The sequence below is a fragment of the Leuciscus leuciscus genome (assembly GCF_965113295.1).
Source record: "Leuciscus leuciscus genome assembly, chromosome: 16".
Lineage (NCBI taxonomy): Eukaryota > Metazoa > Chordata > Actinopteri > Cypriniformes > Leuciscidae > Leuciscus > Leuciscus leuciscus.
This window is the reverse complement of record NC_138740.1, coordinates 9,203,903-9,223,147: the sequence shown is the minus strand read 5'-3', so window position 1 is coordinate 9,223,147 and position 19,245 is coordinate 9,203,903. Positions and strand designations below refer to the sequence as shown.

General features: G+C 41.8%; 1 protein-coding gene across 7 annotated transcripts in view; it reads left to right on the top strand.

The window, feature by feature from the left end:
• The window catches only part of LOC309477828 (rho GTPase-activating protein 26-like), a 113,572-nt gene that overhangs the window by 56,968 nt on the left and 37,359 nt on the right, over positions 1 to 19,245 (top strand). For all 7 annotated transcript variants that reach the window (XM_082141269.1, XM_082141272.1, XM_082141268.1 and 4 more), the window contains exons 11-18: positions 4,864 to 4,942; positions 6,171 to 6,207; positions 6,371 to 6,436; positions 6,859 to 6,933; positions 8,669 to 8,753; positions 10,205 to 10,263; positions 12,618 to 12,723; positions 14,301 to 14,460. In XM_082141269.1, coding sequence (XP_081997395.1) covers positions 4,864 to 4,942; positions 6,171 to 6,207; positions 6,371 to 6,436; positions 6,859 to 6,933; positions 8,669 to 8,753; positions 10,205 to 10,263; positions 12,618 to 12,723; positions 14,301 to 14,460 — 667 coding nt within the window. The remainder of the gene's footprint in view (positions 1 to 4,863; positions 4,943 to 6,170; positions 6,208 to 6,370; positions 6,437 to 6,858; positions 6,934 to 8,668; positions 8,754 to 10,204; positions 10,264 to 12,617; positions 12,724 to 14,300; positions 14,461 to 19,245) is intronic.

Below are 19,245 nucleotides of genomic sequence, written 5' to 3'. Positions count from 1 at the left end.
AGGTGTACCTAATAAAGTGGCCAGTGAGTGTATGTCTGAATTCACTAGTTTTTCTTACTGTGGCCATTTAGTAAGCAAAGAATTTCACACACAGTCTGCACATGAATGTTACAGTAATGCCTTTTCCGTTCATGTTACCTAATGATTCAGCACAGTGTCAATGTGTCATGATGAACATGATTTCCAGTTTTCCATCTTCTCTTTCCACACTGACTGCTATTCTCAGATGGTGTAAAAAGAAAATATTATTACTATAGCAACCGATGTAGCTATCACGGATATTGACAACATTATTTGGACAAACGGATCAGATTTCAGGATTTGCAAAATAAGAGTATGAACAGTCCTTTGACAGTCCAATCAGTGCTTTGATAAATAGCTATAGATAGATATAACTACAGAAGCGTGTGCGCTCGCATTTCAGGTGTTTGCTGAGGAGCCGAGCACCGGCCGCTCAGCGGTGGTACAGCAACTGTGGCGACGGGACATAACCTCTCCGTTCCCTCCTTCAGGGAACGAGGGTTACATACATAATCGAGACGTTCCCTTTCAGTCACATCTTGGACTCAGCCGTGAAGCCAGTGCTGAGGCGGCCTCATATAAGCAATCCGAGCGGCTGCAGATGCCATATGCCCCAGGAGCCACTGTCATGCTCTTGAGTGAATTCAAGCAGTCCAACACCGACCGAGCACGCTCCTCTGTGAGGTGCGCTGTCTGGTTGACCAAGTCCAACTCCACAACAAGAAAAGAGATCCTCTGCACGGGGGAGAGTTTGCTCTTCTCCCAGTTGACCCGAAGTCCCAACTGGCTGAGGTGACTGAGCATCAGGTCCCTGTGTTCGCACAACTGCTCTTGTGACTGGGCCAGTATGAGCCAGTCGTCGAGGTAGTTGAGGTTAGTTGAGGTCCACATAACTGAACGCCGTGTTCTCTCATGGGACCTTCGCGAAGACATGAGGTGACAGCGACATCCCGAAGGGGAGAACTTTGTACTGATATGCCCGACTCTTGAACGCAAAGTGAAGGAGAATCGAGATATGAAAGTACGCGTCCTTCAGGTCGATCACAGCAAACCAATCTTGGGGACGGATGCATTCGAAAATGCGTTTCTGCGTTAACATTTTGAATGGGTGCTTGTGAAGGGCCCAACTCAAACCCGACTGAGGGGCAGCTCACGATGGCCTGGCAGCACTTCGCAGCAGGCTTTTGATTGCCCGAAAAGGCCACCTTGTGAGATGGGAGCATTGAGAAAGCGCACTTTGTCGACATCTCGCACCCCTACAAGGTTTAGCCAGGGAACACTTCTGGACCACCAAGGCGGACATCGTGCGGCCGAGGGCCTCTGCTGCGACTTTATCACGGTCAGTCATCATGCGCAGTTCCTGCATCAACCGGCGGCTCGCCGGCACACGACACGGTGAGGATTGGGAGGTCCACAGGGATTTTGTCCGGCGGATAAACTCTCGCTGAGATCCTCGATCCTTGACAAGAAGCGGCTTGTCAACAGCAGAGGGGACTCAAGCTTTCCAGAGAAAGAAGAGTCGCGGTCATGCGAAAACATGAACCACCCATAGACGCAGTCTCAGCATGCTTGTGGCAAGGCATGTGAGACAGCGACCGTGGCCGTCAGATAAGGACAGGAACGAATGTATCCAGAAATGCACGGATGAAATAACATAAAAAAAGACGCGGTACAACACCCGTGTTTGGTCTTTTAGGGAAAAAAGCTCTTTTAGTGCTGAAGCGCACAGGGGAAACGGCCGCAGAACAGCTTGCAGGAATTAGTGCGGTGTGCAAGGAAAGCTCTTTTAGGGTGTCATTGAAACAGCAGGAAATGCTCTTGAAGATCTCGACCACCTCTGTAGCGCCGTCACACCAACACTGGTAAGGAGAGCTTCTTCCTGACTCATAGTAAATCACTCGAACAAATGATTGCATCGCAACAACACAAGTGCTCGGCTCCGAAGTGAAAAGCTGAAATGCGAGCACACCCGCTTCCGTATTTATGCGCGCTGCGGGTTTACACTCGAAGGTGATTGGGCTCTCAGGCGAGATCCCAATTCGTCAGTCGTTCTGACGTAATGTTGAACGTGATTGACTGAAAAGGAACCACAGACTTTCACATGTGCTGGTCACTCTCTGACTTTTATTTCTGAAGAAATATCGCTGTACCTAGCATACAAGTAAAAGCCAGTGTACTGTGCCGTGTGTTGGAAAACCTCTTAATATTTCAGTATGGCAGCTCCATCAGTAAATCAGTAGCACACACTCACACACCATTAACCCATGTGACAACTGAAGGTTAGGCAATGTCGGGTCAGGCAGAGTGATGGTAATAGAACTGGGCTTTTTAAATTAGTTTGTGGATAGAAGCCACTGGTAGATTAACAATGTGTTAGTGCACTGGTGGTGTGGAAAACAATGACATTTTGTGTATGTGATGTTCATTTTTTTGATTGGCTAAGCCAACATATGGGAAGGTGTTTGGATAGTGTAAAGTATTGGTAGAGTATTTTGTAAAATTGCAATGTGATTTGTATAGAATATACTTGTGAATAGTTAATGGGTGTTTCTTCAACTATGAATGCTTTTGTCCTTGTTAAAAAAAATAAAATAAAAAAAAAACCTTTAGCATACGTTTAAAAAATTTATTACAGAAATAATATACTTCAAAGAATACTTGTGCCTTTTTTACCCTTTTACTGTAAGTAGGACTTAAGTACATATTTAAATGCAATATAATACTAATGAATAGTGTTTGAAATATAGATAGTGTATTGTCAAATGTACTGACAAGCATTTAAAACTTGTATGTCATATATTTAAATATATTTGTAATTTCAAAAATTTTAATGATGCAGTTATAATTTACTACATTAAAATATATTTACTTTAAAAGGTGCAGTAAGTGATTTCTGAGCAACGCTGTTGAAAATTTGAATCAATATTTAAACAAATTATTTTGCCAGTGTTTGCTAGATGTCTGTTCTGTGTGGGTGCTCAAAAAATATTGTGTTTGTACTTTGTACATAGTCCTGGCTGTGTAAACAGGAGAAAAAACTCTTGCAAGCAACACAGAGGTTGCTTTGTTTCTGCTCAATACGAGATTAACATTGGTTTTTGCTATGTTTCACAGAACCAAGATATGCTGTTGTATGCTGTCGTAGTTGTTGAATCGCAGCTGATTCATCCACACTTGCGCCAGCTGTATGAAGTGGTTAGTCGTTGGGCCCTATTTTAACGATCTGAAACGCAAGTATCAAACGCAAAACCCAAGTAACTTTGTGGGCGGATCTCGCAAGTCTAGACGCAAATCTAAAATGGTTTGGTCTGAGGTGGCTACATTACTCATAGGTTTGGTTTGGGCGTAACGTGAAATAAACCAATCAGAGAGTCATCTCACATTCCCTTTAAAAGCAGGTGCGCTTGTTCCATGGCGGATTGCTATTATAACGGCGGATTTGCAAGGCGCACGCCAGGAGCGGTTCACAGCCGAGGAGACCAATGTTCTCGCCAGGGCAGTAAAAGACAGAGAAATGACATTGTATGGGGATTGGAGAAACCCACCCAAATTAGCTTCGGTTTAACAGGCGTATTATAATTTTGGTAAATGTGTAAGCTAGATTTATGCCTATTTTTCACATCTTCATGGACACAACAATGATTTCCCTTGTGTGGAATATTTTTCCTTGTAATTATCTATGGTTTGAAAAAATGGCAACTGCTGAGTTTGTGTGTAGATGAGAGAAGCAAAGTGTATGCGCATTGTGCACACGCTACATTATGGCCAAATGCGTCCTTAAAATAGCATCTGAAAAACGCGCCACTGACTTTAGACTAGTTTTTTCCTGGTCTGTGGATTTGTTTTCTGGAACTGCAAAATAGCACCAGGGAACGTTTGCGCCGGAACACGCCTCCTCTTTTCGCTGAACCACCCCGGGAGGAAAAGTTCATTCCCTAATTTACCGACGTGCGTCTGTGGAGGGTAATGTCCGCTGTGCGTCGGGTGCAAAATAGGAATGATACATGCGTCGGTGTACAAAGTCAATTGCGCTGGAAGCAAGATAGGGCCCATTGTCTGTGTTGTATATGGTACAATGAAGGGAGGGGTGTATTTCTTTTAGGTAGGGGTGTTTTTGTTTGGGTGTCGATTTCAAATAACAACAGTGTTTCTCAGAAATCGCTTACTGCACCTTTACCGCTGGCCGCATTGAGTTCTCTTTCACACTTGAATGGACAAAAACACACAACAGAATGCCAAAATGTGGACACTTTGTGGAGTGTCCTCGTAAGCACAGTCTTAAATTAGTTAAATAAAGTCTTAAATGATCGTAAAGAGTTGTCAGGTCCGCGTCATGTGCGGCAGGTCTTAAAGTGACAGCAGCCTAATAAACCTGCTGCTGTGATGTCTGTCATTTATGTAAATCAAAGAACAAAAGCCAACGAGAAAATCACTCACTGCTCTTGACTGAATAACTTTTGTACCTTTAATAAGGATTCATCTATTTTTAAAGGATAATGTATGCAGTGAAGACTGTGTTTGATAACTTTATTTTATTATTCTACATTTGGAGATTAATGTGAAATGAAAAATCCCAGGATGTCTTTCGAAAGAGTAGGGGTGTAACCCCGGCATCCTGGCCAAATTTGCCCAGTGGCCTCTGTCCATCATGGCCTCCTAATCATCCCCATATACTGATTCGACATTATGTCGATGGAAAGTCCCCATAAAACATGAAAACCCAACGTGTGTGTGTGTGTGTGTGTGTGTGTGTGTGTGTGTGTGTGTGTGTGTGTGTGTGTGTGTGTGTGTGCGCATGTACCCCTGTGCATGCCTACGTGTGGACATGTGTGCATGTTTCAGGCCTGGCGTGATCACCATGCAGGCGCTGTCAGAAGAAGACCGCAGACTCTGGATGGAAGCCATGGACGGAAGAGAACCGGTACTTTATCTGAAAGATCATAAATTTGTTTCGCTTTCAAATCTGGTAGGCTTCATCTTATGAGTCTTTCACATGCTTGGCACTGCTGTGCATCAGATAAAGTGAATTCTCGTTTTGAATGCATATTCATGAGACTCATTGCGCCTCATAAATATGCATGTTAAGGCCTTTAGCCTGTGTTCTTTTTTTTAATCTGAATTCCCATACATTGGTTTAGTTAAACATTTGCTTCATAATTGAATCTGCAATGTATTGTAGGATGTTTTAGGCTCTGTCTTATAATCTAGTGAGCTGCCTTGCTTGTCTGCTGCCTACATACTACAGTACATATTTTTAAGGACAGCATGCTAACTTGATTAGAACCAGACTCAGTGACTGATGAAACACTCTTTTAGGCAACATCTCAAATAGTGCTTATCACATAAAAAATAAATAACGCACAGGACAAAAACCTTCGACAGTTGATTTTGATAGTTAGCTGTTAGCATGCTACTTAGCTAATCAGCATAAAAATTCATAGACCGCACAAATATTTGGTAAAATAGTTAACCATTTTTATTATTTTCAAATATGATTTGGTTTTGAATTAATTATGTAAGGGATAATGTATAGCGAGGCGGTTGTTATAGCGAATAACAACCCCGACAGGCTGAACGGTCTTGAATCAACCTGAAGGGGATGTTATTCGCTATAACAACCGCCTCGCTATACATTATCCCGCTTATTACATGGCTACCTACAAAATAAATAAATAATTTGACACAAAATATTGATTTAAAAAGGAGTTTATTGATTTAAAAACGATTGTATTGCTTCCGCTAAAGAAAATAGTCCGTTCCGCGTCCATAGCAACGCTCTGTTTTTCATGGCAACGGTGTGTCATACTTCGCAGCGGTCTGTTATCAAGAAATAACAGACCGCATTCTACATTGGAATTCAACCAAGCCATGTAATAAACATTTATAATCCATTTTTCAGTTCTCCGCCATGCCTATGAAGGGAGCTCACTAGGTTTTGAAACAGATAACGTGCTAGCATGCTGAATGACTCTTTCAGTAATGTGAGGCCTGATTTCAAAAGCACTAAGCAAAGAGATTATACATGTAAAATAGTGCAAATGAGGCGTCTGCATTGTGTGCTATGACGGCTTGACTGGTAAAACAAAATTGTACTTGTTAAGTAGGAGATTATTTTTTGAGTTAATCTTAACCACAATGTCTTCTCACAGGTGTACACCCTCAATCGGGATAGCCAGAATGAAGCCAGTAAGTATGGCACCAGTTCAGTCATCTCAATTTGAAAAGAATCACAGAATTGCACACTCTTATCATGTCATTTTCATGAACATTTGTATGTTTTATATTACTGTTTGTTTTACCATGACCTTGTTCTGATGTTTTCTTTGTCCCAATGTACTTTCTATTCAAGTGGCCCAATTAGATGTCATCGGCTTCAACATTGTCACAAAATTCATCTATGCCGTAGAAACCAGAGGTACACCTCATATTGTTTTGTTTTTTTTTGTTCAGAAATAAAGGTCAGATGGTGACCAGCACATGATTAAAGCTACGTCCGAAATCACATACTCTTTTGAGTAGGTACTTATTTTGAATAAGTAATTACTTGACGACCGCTAAAAAAGTATGTTCTATATATAGTACGACTGAGTGTAGTATGTACCATGATGTCATTATCATGTGACCTACCAGCGTCAGTTACGTCGCGTCACTGCCATTCATAAATCCTCTCCCGTGGCCTCATGGGATAGTATAGTGTCCTTTGAATACACATTTCAGGATCTCACTGGAAGTAGTAGGTCATCCGGGGACTTTTATGAGTACTGTGAATTCGGACTTACTTAAGTATGCGATTTCAGATGCAGCCTATGTCTGACAACCTTTGGTTTCCTATAACAGGTATCGATGAACAGGGACTATACAGGATCGTTGGCGTCAACTCCAGAGTGCAGAAACTACTCGGCCTGGCCATGGGTGAGAGTCAGCGTCCTGCGGCTGGTCATTTTGCTTTAGTGAATTTAGGAAATTAAAATTAAATGAATTTCAGCCATAAATGTCACCTATACAATCTCTCAGCCTTAAAATTGTTTCAAGTAACATAATAGAGCCTTTTCACACATACAGTCTTTACTGTTAAATTAACATGAAGAGATTATGTGGAAACAGGATCTTTTCATAAAAAACGGTTAATCAGTTCTGGCAATTTTCTGGTATGAGAAGTTGTATCATAAACCAAAATGCTCTGTTGGAGCTGTTTACAGTAAGATGTAAACATGCGCTGGACAGACGTCTGACCATCTCGAGACTCTGCCTTCTTGTCCATTCATGAGCTCTGCGAGCAAACATGACGCGCTCTAAAACGTTCTCAGAAAGATATTCCAGCAATCTGCCATCCTCAAAACAATCTCAAAACCAATACAATCTTTATAAAGATATTACAGAAGTCTGATTAGCCTGCTGTACATATGCATATCTGCGTCTATATCCAGATACCTATATACAGTATATATATATATACATATTTTACTGTTTTTTTACCAGTAAGTTTTACATTGCTATTTTTAATGTTTTTGAAAAAAGTCTCTTCTTCTAATCAAGCCTGCATTTATTTGATAAAAAAAATAATAAAACAAAAATAATAATATAGTGAAAAATTATTACAATTTAAAAAAATGGTTTTCTATTTTAACATACTTTAAAATATAATTTATTTCTGTGATGCAAAGCTGAATTTTTCATCAGCCATTACTCCAGTCTTCAGTGTCACATGATCCTTCAGAAATCATTCTAATATGCTGGTTTTATGCTTAGTTATTATCAATGTTGGAAACATTGCTGCTTAATATTTTTTTATAACCTGTGATACTTTTTTCAGGATTCTTTAAAATATTTTATTTAAAATAGAAATATTTTGTAACAAAATACACTACCGTTTCAAACGTTTAGGGTCAGTAATTTATTTTCTTTCTTTTTTGAAAGACATTAATAATTTTATTCAGCAAGGATGTGTTCAATTGATAAAAAGTGATAGTAAAGATGTATATTGTTAGAAACAAATTCGTTCATACACATGCTTAGTGAATGAGACCGAATGTTGTCAAATTAGACAGTTAGTGAAACTAAATAGATACCATTGACCATGGTGTATATTGGTACCATGGTATCTAGTTTTATTGCAACACTCACTTGTAGTTTTTAGACAGCTGTGTTTAATTGTAAAGTGAGGGGTCTAGTTGTCACGTTGCGTCATTGATTTACACTGTAAACTGCTCGTTGATTATAATGGAATGTATCTAGGTTTGCCACATTCCTCTCTTGCAGTGCAGACAGATTTATTGATTACAGTGTGTCATGCATTGCTCTTGTACAGACAGATATGTTGACTACAACAACGATGATCTTTTTTTGTGGAGTTGGATCGTTTGCATGGTAGACATTTTCTTTTCTCAGTTCATCTTGTCAAATCAAATGACAATTAGGATAATTTAAATCCTAACCAAGGTCAATACCTTGACCTTGTTCTTAGCTACCATGGCGAAAATCATTGTTCAAGTCCCTCTCATATTACAGTATTCTTACTGTACTTTCAAAGCACATCTGCCTCATTTGTGTATAAAGCTTCACTTTGCAAGGAATTGTAACTCTGGTTGGTAATTCCATACAAATGTTGAGCAGAGGTAACCATACGATACTGTGATCCCTCCTCTAGACCCCAAAACCTGTGCAGATGTGGAGCTGGACAGCACAGAATGGGAGATCAAGACCATCACCAGTGCAATAAAGCACTACCTCAGGTACCAACCGTCCCACTCACACATGACCATCAATCCAGTTATAACAGTCAGTGCAACACCTTGCTTTGACTAGCCCCTGCAGTATTTCAAAAGTTAGCTTGACTGCTAAAGCAAGCATCATTTCTACAAATCCTTCATTTATATACACCTTTATTTATATAGCGCTTTATCCAATACAGATTGTTTCAAAGCAGCTTTACAGTGATAATAGGAAATTAATGCAACAGAGATTGTTTTGGCTGTACAGCAGCTCTAGAAGAAAGTCAATGTCCAGTTTAAGTACGTTTTTGATTGATTCATTTCTGTTGTAAATATCATTAGTTATTAACTTAGCTTACGTAACACCATTTTCAATGGAAAACAGAAAACTTTTAATGCGTTCTGGCCGTTCACTTACACGACAACGCCGTTTTGGTGGCCTGAGAACGCAATCTTTGAAATATGTTTTTTGAAAGCGATCCTGTTATCATCTCTGTGTAAACTTCAAAAACGTGAATCTGTGAAAACGGTGCCGGCATGCACATGCGTATTAAGTGTTTAGTCTATACCAAGACAGCAACATAGTGTCGGCCCAAATCCGGCCCACATCTGGTACGCGTTGAATCCACATGTACCAGATGTGGCCCGGATCTGGGCCGACACTATGTTGCTGTCTGGGTAGGCATGCGCGTTTGAATGCGTATGTGCACGGGCGTATAGTCTTTCTTAACAAAGTGACATCGCCAGTTACTTGTCTGGCATTCATAATACAGCGTTTTTAGTAGTTTTCCGCAGATCTGTGAGAAAACACCCTGGCAAATACAAAACGATCTAGAAAATACACTCAGAACAAGTACATCTAACTTAAATGAATATATTATTAGCTTACTGTGTGATTTGTATATACATTTCTGAAATACTCAACTTGGACACAGATAACAGATCACTCGAAATTGACATGCATTTTCTGTAAAGCTGCTTTGAAACAATATGTATTGTGAAAAGCGCTACACAAATACATGTGAATTGAATTAAATTGAATCTGCAAGTACACTACAAGTTTTCAACACACACTTTTTCACAAGGGGGATCACAGGGAACCCATTTGTTCATGACACCGGCCTGGCAACCACCCACAACATGCTAGCACTGTGGCATCAGGTTTTGCACGGGCAATTACCACTCGAGATGTTAAAAATATATAGTCATTAATGTTGTAAGCATAAGATGTTTTCTAACAAACCGTCTGATTATTCATATTATTCAACAGCATTACAGTCTAAAAGTAAAACCTCTCGGAAGTGAGTGAATAAGTAGTATACAACTTTAAAACCGGTCAAGGAGGACCTTCATGGCTTCTAATGCTCTCTGTTTATTCTTTCTAGACGCCATGATTCCTTTTGTCTTTGAGTCTATTTGTCTGTTTGGTCTGTTATCTAATCGCTAATCTTCTCTCTTCTTCTCTCTATCAGGATGCTGCCGGGTCCTCTCATGACATACCAGTACCAGAGGAACTTCATCAAAGCAGCCAGTGAGTCTCTCTCCATCTGATCTAATTTGATTGTCTGATACTATTTGACTACAGTTCGACCGTTTAAAGAGTAGGAGTGCTCAAGCTAGTAAGACTCGGTCCAAAGCAGGAAACCAGGGTGCAAAAATATGAAAATGGATTTACAGCGTGGCGGCTGTTGTCTGAGACCTCAAGGGATGTTGTCCCTCCTCCAGATCTTCTTTTTGTAGACCATAAACTTTCATTTTCACACTGCAAAAAAGAACTTATACTTTAGCTTTAAGCACAAACTTTTACATTTTGTTGGATTTTTGCTTTATTTTCTAATAAAGATGGTAAGACTTGTTTTCAGACATTAAAATTATTGTCTATATATAGTTTAGTTTAAGCATACATAAATAAGTTTATTTAATTTAATTTTACATAATTAAATATTGTTATAAATAAAGCTGTGGCTAATTTCCTATAAAGAAATGAAGGTTGAATACTACAGAAATATATTAATGCACAATATATTTCCCCCCTTGTCAGCCTCTTTTATACCTCTCTCTCACTTTATATTTTTACTGGGGATTATTAGTATACCATGGCAGCCAGACTTATTAATATTTGAGTGATCTTCAGTCAGAAATTTGATATTTGCTTAAAACAACAGTTTGCTAAAATTATCCCAATTACTTTGTAAAAGATTAAAATGGTTAATTAATTTCAAGCATTTTTTTGTAAGTACTGCGGGAAAATGATTATAAATACATTAAATATTAAAGTATATACTCTAAGAAATTTTTTTTTAATGTAATTTTGCAAGTAAATTTATCTAGCTTTAAGGATGTTTGAATATTTTGTTCAGGAAAACAAGACAAAATAAAATAAAAATAATTATTAACAAGATGATTTTTTCCCACCGTTGTATCTCATGCTATCTTCATTTGATCTCGTTTCACTCTCTATCATTGTTTCCGTTTTTGTTTCTGTTTGTCTGTCTTTCTCTCTGCTTTCTTTCCCAGCCCTTCAGGGTGACGTTAGGCCCTTGTCCTCATATGAACTCGGCTTTTTCAGAGTGCTCCACTCCTCCCTTTCTGCCTTTCAAATTCTCTCTTTTTTTCCACCCCTCCCCTCGTTCATTCCTGTCTATGCAAGCCGTTTATGTGATAAAGAGCAAGGTACCATCTGGAGTTTGCCCCTCATCAGAGAGAGAGAGAGATGGGAATATGGGAGTGAGAGACGTTGTGAATGTGTGTGTAACTGGAGAAGACTAAATCAAGAGAGACGAGAAAGTGTGAAAATGTTTGTGTACAGTCTAGTGGTTCAGTTTCTGTTCAACACAATGAAATACATGTCTGGTCTGGTTATGTGCTATCTTTATATAATTGGGACTTGCAGTTTAATATTTGCAGGAGATGATTCGCTTTATCGGTATTTTGTGTGTAAAAAAAGTTTGCTAAAATGATTCAAATAAATTCTTATAATATTAACTGATTAAAATCATTTTTAACTAATGGGGAAGGAAGAAATAATTATAGATATTTTTTAATGCTTTATTTCCAACAAATAGCAGTAAAAGGGTAACTTTTATATTACATCAGAGCATATCACATGCTTAACAATACAATATAAATTACAAAAAAAGAAAGAAAAGGGGGAAAAAAAGAACAAAATAATTATAGATATACGGTGTTAAATATTAAAATGTACAAGTTCTGAAAACACATTAATAATTGCTTTTTTAGACTATTTAATCTATAAATAAAGCAGGGATTGTTTGTTCGAATCCAGGTTGCAGCATTTATTTATTTTGTAAAGCAGTGAATGTGAGGCTACAGAAATATAATAATCCACAATATATTTTTCTCCCTCGTTATGTCATCTATATACTCTTGTTACTGGGGATTATTAGGATATCAAGGCAGCCGGTTAGATTACTCTAATATTTCAGTGACCTTTAAGAGCCGCTTCTGGTGGCTTATCCTTGCCCTTAAACACTGCTGCAGCCGTCACGTGCACTAGGTGGCACAGTTTCTGTGCTTTTACATCGAGACAGACACAAACACACACACACACACACACACACACACACACACACACACACACACAGGAGCATTAATATCATTTTAATTGGAATAATGTGTCTGTGTTGGTGCAGACTGTGTCAGTGGGGAACGGGAGCTTTTGTTCCGTTCTACAACAGCAGCAACAGATGCAGATTTTCAGCCCATTTTCAGCCCTCAAGACTTACACGGCCGAAGCCAAAGAGACTGGACTCTAGTTAAATACAACAGTGCAACGCCTACAGTTCATGCGGAACAAAAGGAAATGTGCTTGTTTTCCTTTTCAACCCCTCACTTTCTCGCTTCCTCTTTTTTCGGTCTTCCTAGAACTGGACAATCCCGAGGCGAGGGTGGCAGAGATCCACTCCATAGTGCACCGTCTCCCAGAGAAGAACCGCCAGATGCTGGAACTTCTCATGAAACACTTGGCCAAGTGAGTTTTGGGGTTGACGCCCCTTTTTATACGGTGTTACAAATCCAACAGAGCCAAAGACCTTAGAGGATTGCCATTGTAAAAACCTCAAGCATGCTGATGGCAATAAAGGCCTCAACTTCCCCTTTGTGTTTGTCCAGCTGAAAAGAGCGGCTTGTTTTCCTCCACCTGTCCTTTCCTCAGTCTCCTTCCCTCCTGTACCCGGCTCCGTTTTCTTTTGTGCGAGTCTAATTTGACACCCTGACTGCCGAGCTCTGCTGAGCCGTTTCTCACTAGTGCTGGCAGATTTTGGAGTTTTACAGAAAACTAAGCGAAAATCCTTTTTGAAAAATCAGATTCATAATCTGTAACAATTTTGGGATGTAGAATTTGAATATAGCCAATTTATTTATTTGCATGGCCTTTATTCACTGGAATCGCTGGCATTGAATGCTGTCCTCGTCGGTTGGAAATGATCTTGTCATGTGGAATTTTAATAAATCTCTTCACCTGAGAATACCAGTGAATACAATAGCCAGTGTGCATAGGATTCATTTGGAATTTTTTTTGTTGGTTTTTTTTTGCTTGGTTTCTGTTTACACTAAATCATCATTTACAGACTTTTGAGTTTGCTCATCAAATTCTCACACACACACACACACACACACACACACACACACACACACACACACACACACACACACACACACACACACACACACACACACACACAACTCAGTTTCGCTATCTTTGTGGGGACTCTCCATAGGCGTAATGGTTTTTATACTGTACAAACTATCTTCTATCCCCTTACACTAACCCTACCCCCACAATGTAGGTGATCTTAGGGTGATCTTAGGTTTTACTATCCTTGTGGGGACATTTGGTACAATGTCATATAAACCTTTTTTTTGTACAATCAATCGAAAAACCAAGCAAAACACCCATATTACTTTACCAAACAATTTCAAAGTTAGTAATAATTGTGTAACTACAAGGGTGGTAAAAGGAGCAAAATTATACTATTTTAAAAGGTCGTTATTTTGTATCCGGTTTAGAAGAACGTTAACAAATTTTCACACTGTCTGAAATGCGCTAATGTCTACAAAGCCCTTATTTCTGAAAATAATCTTACTTTATGTGTGTGTGTGTGTGTGTGTGTGTGTGTGTGTGTGTGTGTGTGTGTGTGTGTGTGTGTGTGTGTGTGTGTGTGTGTGTGTATGTGTGTGGGTGCATGCGTGCGTGTGTGTGTACAGGTTGTTTTAGGATTTCGGTTATAGTAAATTTATAACATAAATTTGATGTTAATGAATGCATAATATATTACAGCAAGTTTTAAAAAGACAGCAACATTTACTCATGTTTTTTAGAATGAAAATTATCCCATTATAAGAATAAAAGAGTCAAGAATTTTTTCTTATTCTTTAAATGACATCATGAAATTATTTGATATTATTTCCATAATAAATTTTTGTTGATTTTGTTTAGTTAATGCAGCCCTATTTTTGTTACACTGTAAATAAAGCTAAATATAGAGAAAAGCACTAAACTATAATAAGGATTATATGACTGAATGAGATATGTTACTCTCTCACCAGAGTGGCCAGTCACCACCAGCAGAATCTGATGACGGTCGCTAACCTCGGCGTAGTGTTCGGCCCTACACTTCTGAGGCCTCAGGAAGAGACCGTCGCAGCGATCATGGACATCAAGTTCCAGAACATTGTGGTAGAAATCCTGATCGAGAACCATGAACGGGTATGTTTTTTATTCCCAGCTGACAATTTTGAGTTCCCAGAACGTTCTGGAAACGTTAGATAGAACTAACGTTCTCTGTTGGTTAGCCAGGAAAGTTTTCTTCACGTAAATATAACGTTCCCCTAACCTTCCCAGTAAGTTCTCAGAACAGTCCCAGTAGGTTTTCCGAACCTCTTTACTCTGATATCATTTACCCTGCTGTACGTCAGTAATCATCCAGCACTGCTGTGTCCCATGATGTAGTATAAGCGGCATAGGATGGATGGATGGATGGATCATGGATGGATGGACATCAGTCTTGTTTTGATCTATTGTTTAACCAATAGGAATAATCCAAGCACATAAATCATTATATGGAGGATTAAATAATAAATAGATATTTAAATTAAATAATAGATAATTTGACCAATAAAATGTAAGATTTCATAGAACTTGTATGTACCACAATAATCCAGATTTTAAGTTTCTTCAGCACCAAATATCAACTTCAACCCAATAGGGTTTTTAAAATCTAAAATGTATTCACAGACATTCAAAATGAATAAACTATTATTTATGGAAGCTTGTTTCCAACCACAGAATAAAACATTTTAAAAGATAATTGCAACTTTTTATCTCACAATTGCGAATTTACATCTTGCGATTCTGACTTTATTTCTTTATATGCATGATATAAAGTCGCAATTGGGTGTTATAAAGTCAGAATTGCGTGATATAATGTTGCAATTGTGTGTTATAAACTCGCAATTGCGAGATGTAAAGTCACAATTGCAAGAAATACAATTTCTGTCAATTTTGACTTTATAACACGCAATTGCGAGTTTATATTTTGCAATCCTTACATCTTTTCTCAGAGTTGTAAGTTATGAACTCGCAGCTGCGAGTTATAAAGTCCAATTCTAAAGGAAAAAAACGTCTCGGGTTATGACTATAACCCTTGTTCCCTGAGAAGGGAACGAGACACTGCGTCGTTGAAAACGACTCTTTGGGGACGCTCCCTTAGCGTGCGTCTCTGAAGTATGAATGAAACTATTCCAATCCTGATTGGTGTTGCGTCATGACGTAACATGTGACGGCATAACCGGATGCATAAAAGTGACGCTGGCACACACACACATTAGCCTCGCGATGAAGCAAGCCGCTCTCAGGCATTGAGGGGCGTGGCAGGACGACGCAGTGTCTCGTTCCCTTCTCAGGGAACAAGGGTTATAGTCATAACCCGAGACGTTCCCTTTCGAGGGAACTCGCACTGCGTCGTTGAAAACGACTCTTTGGGGAACGAATGCCCACTAGGCCACGCACCGAGAAAAGGCCTGCCCTAGGGTGAAACTGATCTCAGGCACCCAACTAGGACGAGAGCACACGTGCGCCAGGCGTACTAGGGAGGTGCAGACTATAAAACCTGATAAAAGTGTGCGGGGTAGCCCAACCGGCTGCCTCACAGATCTCCTGAAGGGGCACTCCCGAGAGGAGGGCCCTAGAGGACGCCATGCCTCTAGTGGAATGAGCCCTTATGGCCAAAGGTGAAGGCAAATTGCGCACCTTGTAGGCTGAGGCAATAGCCTGAACAATCCAATTACTAATAGTTTGTTTGGAAGCAGGGAGCCCCTTTTTAGGTGACCCAAAACACACTAACAGTTGGTCCGACCTCCTCCAAGAAGAGGACCTCTCGAGGTAAATGCTCAGGGCTCTGACAGGGCAGAGCAGATGGAGCCTCTCTTCTTCCGCCGACACATGAGGTGGAGGATGAAATGCCTGCAGGACCGTAGACCGTGCCCTGCTAGAAGGCACCTTAGGCACATAGCCAGGTCTCGGGTGTAGAATGGCCTTGACTCCGCCAGGGGCAAACTCCAAGCAAGCTGGTGTTACTGCCAGAGCTTGAAGATCTCCCACCCTCTTTAGAGAGGTAATAGCCAAGAGAAAAGCCAACTTGAACGTCAGGTCCTTGGGCGAAGCCGACTGCAGGGGTTCGAAGGGGGCCAGGGATAACCCTTCGAGAACCACGGCCAGGTCCCAGGCAGGAACCCTGGACCTGGTTGTCGGTCTCATCCTCCATGCACCACGGAGAAAACGAATGACCAACTGGTGCCTCCCCAGAGGCCCATCACTTAATGGTGCATGGAATGCCGCAATGGCAGCCACGTACACCTTAAGTGTGGAAGGGGAGAGACCCGCAGAGAAACGATCTTGAAGAAACTCCAGAACTGAAGCCACCGGGCAGTTAACTGGATCTAACTCATGTTCTCTACACCAAGTGGAAAACACATTCCACTTGAGGCCATATAATCTCCTAGTAGACGGAGCCCTGGAGCTAAGTATGGTTTCAACCACCCCGGCTGATAGACCAGCATCTAGGTACCGAACCCCCTCAGGGGCCAGACCCACAGTTTCCACAGCTCTGGACGAGGGTGGAATATTGTGCCCTCTGCCTGAGACAACAGATCCCTCCTCAGAGGAATCTGCCACGGCGGAGCTATCAGGAGTGAAATTATGTCTGAAAACCATACTCGGGCCGGCCACAACGGGGCTACCAGAAGAAGACTGATGCCCTCCTGACGGACCCTCTCCAGGACTCCCGGGAGCAGAGCGATCGGGGGAAAAGCATACAGGCGTAGCCTCGGCCAGGCCTGTACCATGGCATCCAACCCCAGTGGGGCTGGATGTGTGAGGGAGAACCAAAGTGGACAGTGGGACGTCTCTCGAGACGCAAACAGATCCACTTCCATTGGTCCAAACCTCTCCCATATCAACTTCACCACCTCTGGGTGAAGTCTCCATTCCCCGGGCCTCAGCCCCTGCCTCGACAGGATGTCTGCTCCCTGATTCTGAACCCCCGGAACGTACATTGCCCTGATAGACAATAGTTTCCCTTGGGACCAAAGGATAATCTGATGCGCCAATCTGGATAGAGGGCGCGATCTGAGTCCTCCTTGTCGGTTCAGATAAGCTACCACTGATGTATTGTCCGATCGTATCAGGACATGGTAACCCTTGACGTCTGGGAGGAAGCTCCTCAGAGCTCTGAACACAGCCAACATCTCCAGGCAATTTATATGCCAAGAATGATGATGGTCCTGCCACAGACCACTGGCAAAGCGGCCGTCCATGACCGCGCCCCAGCCAGTGAGGGAGGCATCTGTCGAAACGGTTTTCCGGCGACATGACGCTCCTAACACTGGCCCCTGGGACAGGAACCAAGGTTTCTTCCATATTACTAGAGAACGAAGGCATCTGCGCGTTACTCTGATCATACGGAATGGATTCCCCTTCGGGGAAAACCCCTTGGCTTTCAGCCACCACTGAAGGGGCCTCATATGTAGAAGGCCCAAAGGTATAATGTTGGATGCCGCTGCCATGAGGCCCAGCAGTCTTTGAAATTGCTTTACAGTGATGGCCTGGCCTAGCCTTATCCTGGACACCATCGACAGAATGGACTCTATACGCGCAGGAGACATCCGTGCCCGCATCGTAATCGAATTCCACACCACGCCCAAAAACGTTGTGCTCTGAGATGGTTCCAACACGCTTTTCTTTGTGTTGAGTCTCAACCCTAAGTTCTGAATGTGGCCAAGGACGACATCTCGATGCCGAACCGCCATTTCTCGAGACTGGGCCAAAATGAGCCAGTCGTCGATATAATTCAGTATGCGGATGCCCTGAAGTCTCAATGGAGCTAGTGCTGCATCCATGCATTTGGTGAACGTGCGGGGAGAGAGTGCTAGGCCGAACGGAAGAACCCGATATTGGTAAGCTTCGCCCCCGAAAGCGAACCTCAGGAACCTCCTGTGACATGGAAGGATGGAGACATGAAAATAAGCGTCCTTTAGATCTATCGTGACAAACCAGTCCTCGGATCTGATTTGATTCACGATGATGGGAATAGTGAGCATTTTGAACCTGAACCTCCTCAGAGAACGGTTCAAATGTCTCAGATCTAAAATTGGCCTCAGCCCTCCATCCTTCTTTGGAACTATAAAGTACCGGCTGTAAAACCCGGACTCCCTGTCTGAAGGAGGGACACGTTCTATGGCCTCCTTTAACAGCAGAGTTTGCACTTCTTGTTCCATCACCTGAGCCTGCTCTGGAACCACTGTAGTGTGCACCACCCCAGAAAACTTGGGGGGGCGGTGCCCGAACTGCAGTCTGTATCCCAATTTTATTATACGCAGGACCCATGCAGATATGTTGGGAAGATGATACCATGCCTCTACAAAATCTACTAAGGGAACCAGCCTCTCGAGGCTGGCCTCGGGTGTTTTCCGAGCACTGTTCTCGACTTCCTGAAGCGAAAGATCGGCAGGATTTAATCGATACGGTTTTCGTGACCCTAATTGATGCTCGTTTTCTCTTTTTTGACACGAACGACCCGGTGTGCGTTCGCTGGAAATTGATGCGGCCCGAAGCGTCAGAGACGGCGGAGAACTCACATCGATTTCCCGAGGGCTCCGCTGCGAGAACAACCTCGGTTGCTCTGCAGCGGGGGGGAAAGCCCTCAGAGGTCCTACTACTCCAGTTAGGACCTCTTTCCCGAAGCCCTCCTAGCCTGAAGGACGTCTCTCAAGTCGCCCTTCTGGCCGGAAGACTTCTGCTGAGAGCGCTTCCTCTGTTGCCAAGCTCCCGAAGGAGGGGCTCTAGAGGCAACACTCTCTTTTTGCTCCTGGCGGTATGAGGAGCTGGATGACGGCTGGGGCTGATCTCTTTGCCCCACCCTACTCGACTTTGATTTAGATTTACGGGGGAGGAACTGCTGAAACGCCGCAGATTGTTTCTTCGTCTCCTGGAACC